General features: G+C 40.8%; 1 protein-coding gene across 1 annotated transcript in view; it reads left to right on the top strand.

Moving 5' to 3' along the window:
- Positions 1-3,036: 3,036 nt before the first annotated feature.
- zgc:113054 (uncharacterized protein LOC541322 homolog) overlaps positions 3,037-5,222 on the top strand; it is a gene marked incomplete at its 5' end in the record, with an annotated part of 11,254 nt that continues 9,068 nt past the window's right edge. Inside the window, 7 exon segments of the mRNA XM_035661278.1 lie at positions 3,037-3,106; positions 3,448-3,637; positions 3,733-3,824; positions 3,910-4,142; positions 4,378-4,614; positions 4,702-4,776; positions 4,906-5,122. Of these exon segments, the coding sequence (XP_035517171.1) occupies positions 3,091-3,106; positions 3,448-3,637; positions 3,733-3,824; positions 3,910-4,142; positions 4,378-4,614; positions 4,702-4,776; positions 4,906-5,122 (1,060 nt within the window).

Here is a 5,222-nt window from a genome sequence, read left to right as displayed (position 1 = left end):
ACACACAGGTCATCAACGAGGTAAGTGAAAACAGTCAAACTTTTATTCATAAAACTTTAAACTGTATAAATAATATACTTCTTGCTAACAAATCTGAGAATTTATCTTATAATTTCAAATCTAAGTAGGGCTTAAATGGGGCATTAAGTCCATATTATCCAAACTTTATTGTGCTTCAAACTTACACAACATGTTTTTTTTTCATTACTGTCTCCTTAAAAGACCTTTTATCCCCACTGCATTCCCAAAAATTCCTTTTTTTGTGTTCAGTCCTTTTATTCACTGTTGATATAACAAATATTGATATAGAGGTTGAATATTCGATTTCTGCCAGTTGATCCTCCTATATGTTACACACTGGACCATTAAATTTAACATGATATAACCTCTTATATATCAATATATGGGGAGCATAGAGATTCTAAGACAACAGTTATTACGATCTTAGGGAGGTTGGTTATAAATCACTTTAAATTACAAAGTTTTAAGCTAGACACAGCTGGTGCACCAGTGCTCAGTGCAAGCATGCATCATGGCCTTCAATTGACTGTTACATAAAAATACAGATAAAAAGAGAAGCCACACATTAAAACCACTCCCTTTGACCCAGTATGGTGAGACTGGTAAGGAGAACAAGGCCACCAAATGTTTAATACCATTGTTTATTCCCTATCATACCCAGTCTCTCCCCACCTCCCCTCGCCAAAATGTTCTAAAACATTCTATGTCTCCTGGTCAAACCTGAACTAATAATGTTTTTTAAACTGATTAAATGTGTGTTATGTGAAAGGAGTTATCACCTGACTGCTGGGTTTTCCATCCTGCTGTTTTAAGCCAAAAAGCTCTGACAAACTGACTAAAAGCTACCTGCTCAGCATCAAACAGCAGAAAGGCAAACTTAGCAACTCGCTGGTGAACATTTAGCAACGTAAGAGGCATATTTTTCACAGCAGTTGGTGCAAATTTGTCATAACGAAACATGACTCCACAAGTATACTGGATATGCAATTAAGCGACTGTTTGCTAACGTGTGACAAAATGTAGTGTTTACAGCTTGTCCTTCAGCCTTATAGTGACCAATAAATCAGTCAATCAATATGTCAGTTTTAGGTTATATTCTACTGATTGTACAGTTAGCCGCTCTTGAGGCCAATATTCAGAAATCAAGCCCATGTCATGTGTACCAAAAGTCCGATTTTCATCACTTATATTCATCACATCTAGTTTCAGTGGGCTTTTTTAGTTAATTAGTTGTAACACTGCAAAGCTAAGAAAATACGGGTTTTGCTTGGTATTAATTTAAAATAAACATTATGTTGATGCAGGTTGTATTGACAACAGCATGGGTGGGCCATTTTATTTACGTTACATTATGTTACATTACATTTATGTTTAAGCAGTAATAATTTTTTTAGGTTAAAATTAGTTAATTTGAGCCACAGTATAAGAATATTCAGTGAATTCAGTGCAGTGCAAACGTGGGCCGTGAAGCCCACACCATATTGTAGAAATTTCTACATGTGTGTGTATGCCATTGTTATCTATATAACTAAATCTATATTGGCTTTCTTTAAGATGATCAATTTATTATTTGGTACAGTCCATGCCTCATAAACCTCATCCTTTTTTCTCTGTGTGTGTACTTAAAATTCAACCAATCGTCATGGGGGAATGGTTTAACATTTTTTTCTTATTCACAGGATGATTCTGTGGAAAGGAGAGAAGCTGCTGTCTGTGGCTTAGTGGTGTGTCTCGAGAGAAAAGGAAGAGGATCTCTTCAAAAAGCAGTTGACAGGTAAATGAGACATTTAAAGGTCCAGTTTGTAACATTTAGAAGGAATAGAAGAGGTAGAATACGACGTCCACTGTAATTTTTCCTATATCCTTGGATGACTGAGCTGTATTCAGTTGGTAGCAATCTGCAGTTTCAACGCTACATGCCCCTAAATCCTACACACTGGTCAGACACACTATACTTTGTGTTACCCTCGTTTTAAATATGATAACTAAGGATGTTGGTGGTGACATTACCAATGAAGTGATGAAGATTGTCTCAACCAGAGGTGCCACAGCATCGGAGCCAGCCAGCGCAATGATAGTGACTGAGCAGAAGTCCTGGAAGACTTGGATGTACCCAGAGCCTGTGCCTTGCTAATGGGGCTGATATACGCACTCAACCTCAGCTACCCAAAAGAACTGAAAAAACAGTGTATTCCTTGAGCTGGATGGTCTGATATCCAGTCCGAAGCTAATGTAATGTAATATCTGGTGTGAAATAACCAAAACTGTTGTAAATGGGTTTTGTTTCTACTTAACCTGCCACAGAGTTTTGGTTAAAAGTTTTTTGGGTGAGGATTGGGAAGTATTGTTGGTTATTTTGTGGACATAATTTGTTCACGGTTAAAAAAAACATTTGGACATGAGTTGGGACTGATTTTAGGAAGAGTAGAAAAGTTCAAAGTGCATACCCCCTCGGCTGTAAATGTCCCTGACTGTTAAAGTCTTGTGATGCTTAAATGGTTTCAGGTTTCCTCTTGCACATACCTTGTGTTTGGGAATTTCCTCAGTTATGTGTGAATGCATGTACTGTATGCATTAATGAGTGTGGTTATAAACTACAGTACACTGCTGCAGAGGCCTTAAACTGGCACAGCTGAATGGAATTCAGCCATTAATAATTGTATGCTTAAACAGTTAGGTTGGTGCTTATAATAGTGACATTTCTTAAGAGTAGTTAAATAAAGGACAAAACAGACTTTTCAAGCACCACTAGCTCAAACTAAATCAAAACCCCCACACAAATCTTTCTGATGCCCCACCTCAGGTAACCCAGTTTGATAATACTCCTAGTCTCCACGTGAGGTCTCTGATTCACTTTCTACAAGTTATGAAAATCAGTCGTTACAAACACGAAACCAGCTCGTTACATAACGTGTTGGTTGAATAACGAATGTTGCACAAGCTACCCGCCACTCCTCCTACTCAACAATTTGCATAATTTCTGTGATATAACACAAACTCCACCACCTTCTGCAGGTCCCACCGCTGCGGCTGCCAGCTGACAAATCGTCCCGCCCATAAGCGCTCACCATGCCGACCGAAAAAGGTAAGATGGCTGTTTGTTATTTGCGTTGTGGCGGGGTCAGAGTAAATATAATCAGCGCGTACCACAACTTTAGGAACCGAACTCCGCCAGAGCCCGGTGCGTCTGTGTGCCTCCTTCATCAGACCAAATGTATGTGACCACAGACAGGGGCTGCCTGCACGCAGCCTGTTGTCTAGATCGTATTCTTAGAAAACGATTTCATGTCCAAACACTTATGTAGCCTACACAATATGATAAAATAACGATAAAAGAGACTGTGCAGCCCTACATCATATTGCCTGGAGCAGGAAAGAGTAGTACAGAGAGTACTGAACTAACATTACATTATACTGTTCCCCCAGTTCCTGACACCCCAGTGGAAGTCCTAGTGGATCTCCTTACAAAAGCCAAGGAGATAGCCGTTGCAAGTAGTAATGTTCCAGAAGAGTTGATGAGTCACTTGCAGAAGGCTGTGGACATAGCCAGCGGCCTAGATGACTACCTGGAGAAAATGACCACACAGGAAAGTGAACCTCTGGCAGAGCTTTATGAGTATGTCTGGGCTTCCTACACATGAGGATCTGTAGCTCAAAATACTTATTGTGTGATGTCAGTTTGTTAAAATTTCAATTCATTCTTAATTGTAGAAAAACAATTTCCCATGACTGGGACCAAGTGCACAAGAAGGGCGAAACCATGTTCCGGCTGCCCAAGGAGTGCATCACTGGACATGTAGAAGGTTTGACATTTTCATGCATACATAGCCACTATGTTCACTGGTTTACCATGTTGTGATAAGTTGCTCTCTGATGTGTCTTTGGCAGGCCAGACCCTAAAGATGCTGATCCACATGAGTCAAGCTAAGAGGGTGCTAGAGATCGGGATGTTCACCGGCTATGGTGCGCTGTCTATGGCTGAAGGGCTTCCTGTGGATGGATGCTTAATTGCCTGCGAGTTAGAACCGTACCTCAAAGACTTTGCCCAGCCAATTTTTGCAAAGTCTCCACATGGCAAGAAGATTATTGTCAAGACTGGATCCGCCATGGAGACCCTTAAGGTGAGAGAAACCTGTCAATATCGAAAGATCTTCAGAGAAGAATGGACCGTCAATTAAAAATCTTGAGAAGTGTTTTGCAAACTAATTATACATTCACATAGCACTTTTCCCTTTCAACATTTACAGTTGTAGCTACTGTGTGTTCTGCAAGGTGCTTTGCATAATCAGAGCAGGCAAAGGTTAACACTGACTCTTCTTTTTTTGTCCAGTTTCCTAATAACTCTGTCCCTTCCAGGAATTGGCTGCTGCAGGTGAGCAGTTCGACATGGTCTTCATTGATGCTGACAAGACCAATTACATCAACTACTACAACTTCATTCTGGACAACAATCTGCTGAGATTGCGAGGGGTCATATGTGTAGATAACTCACTGTTCAAAGCCAAGGTTTATCTTAAAGACACCACTGATAACAACGGACTGGCACTTAGAGAATTCAACCAGTTTGTCTCCAACGATCCACGCGTGGAGCAGGTACATTTCAGAACTTTACATGCTACTACTGTATGTGTTTGACAGGTATTCCCTTTTGATTTTAACAGTGTCCTCCTTGTTTTAAAGGTTATTATCCCTCTTAGAGATGGCATCAGTGTTATCCGCCAGGTATCTCTGGCCTCCAAGTGCTCACTGACACAGGTACTGTTTAGATAACCCCAATGTTCAGGCCTCAATGAGCCAGTACTGATATAGACTCACACAGCTGTCATCATAGTAACAGCATCATTTTCACTGATCATGTCTGCCAATCTTGTTTATTTGTATTAGAGTAAAATAACAGATGATGAAGTTTTCCGTGGGGTCGGTGGGCGCCCCATCCTGGATCGGATGCGTCTTGATGGAAAGGTGGCCTATGTGACAGGTGCTGGGCAGGGCATAGGGCGAGCATTTGCTCATGCCCTGGGTGAGGCTGGTGCAAAGGTGGCCGTGGTAGACGTGGACCGAGATAAAGCGGAGGTGGTGGCTAAGGAACTCTCTCTCAAAGGTAAGGGGTGTTAACACAACAAATGAAGACTTGAGAATAGGCCTGTCGCGATAAGCGATAAATCAATTAATCGCACGATAAATAAAATGAGCTCGATAAT

Source organism: Morone saxatilis, unplaced genomic scaffold (assembly GCF_004916995.1).
Source record: "Morone saxatilis isolate NCDOM2014 unplaced genomic scaffold, NCSU_SB_2.0 Contig18, whole genome shotgun sequence".
Classification (NCBI taxonomy): domain Eukaryota; kingdom Metazoa; phylum Chordata; class Actinopteri; family Moronidae; genus Morone; species Morone saxatilis.
Note: the sequence above shows the minus strand (reverse complement) of the source record. Positions and strands in the feature narration are given on the sequence as shown.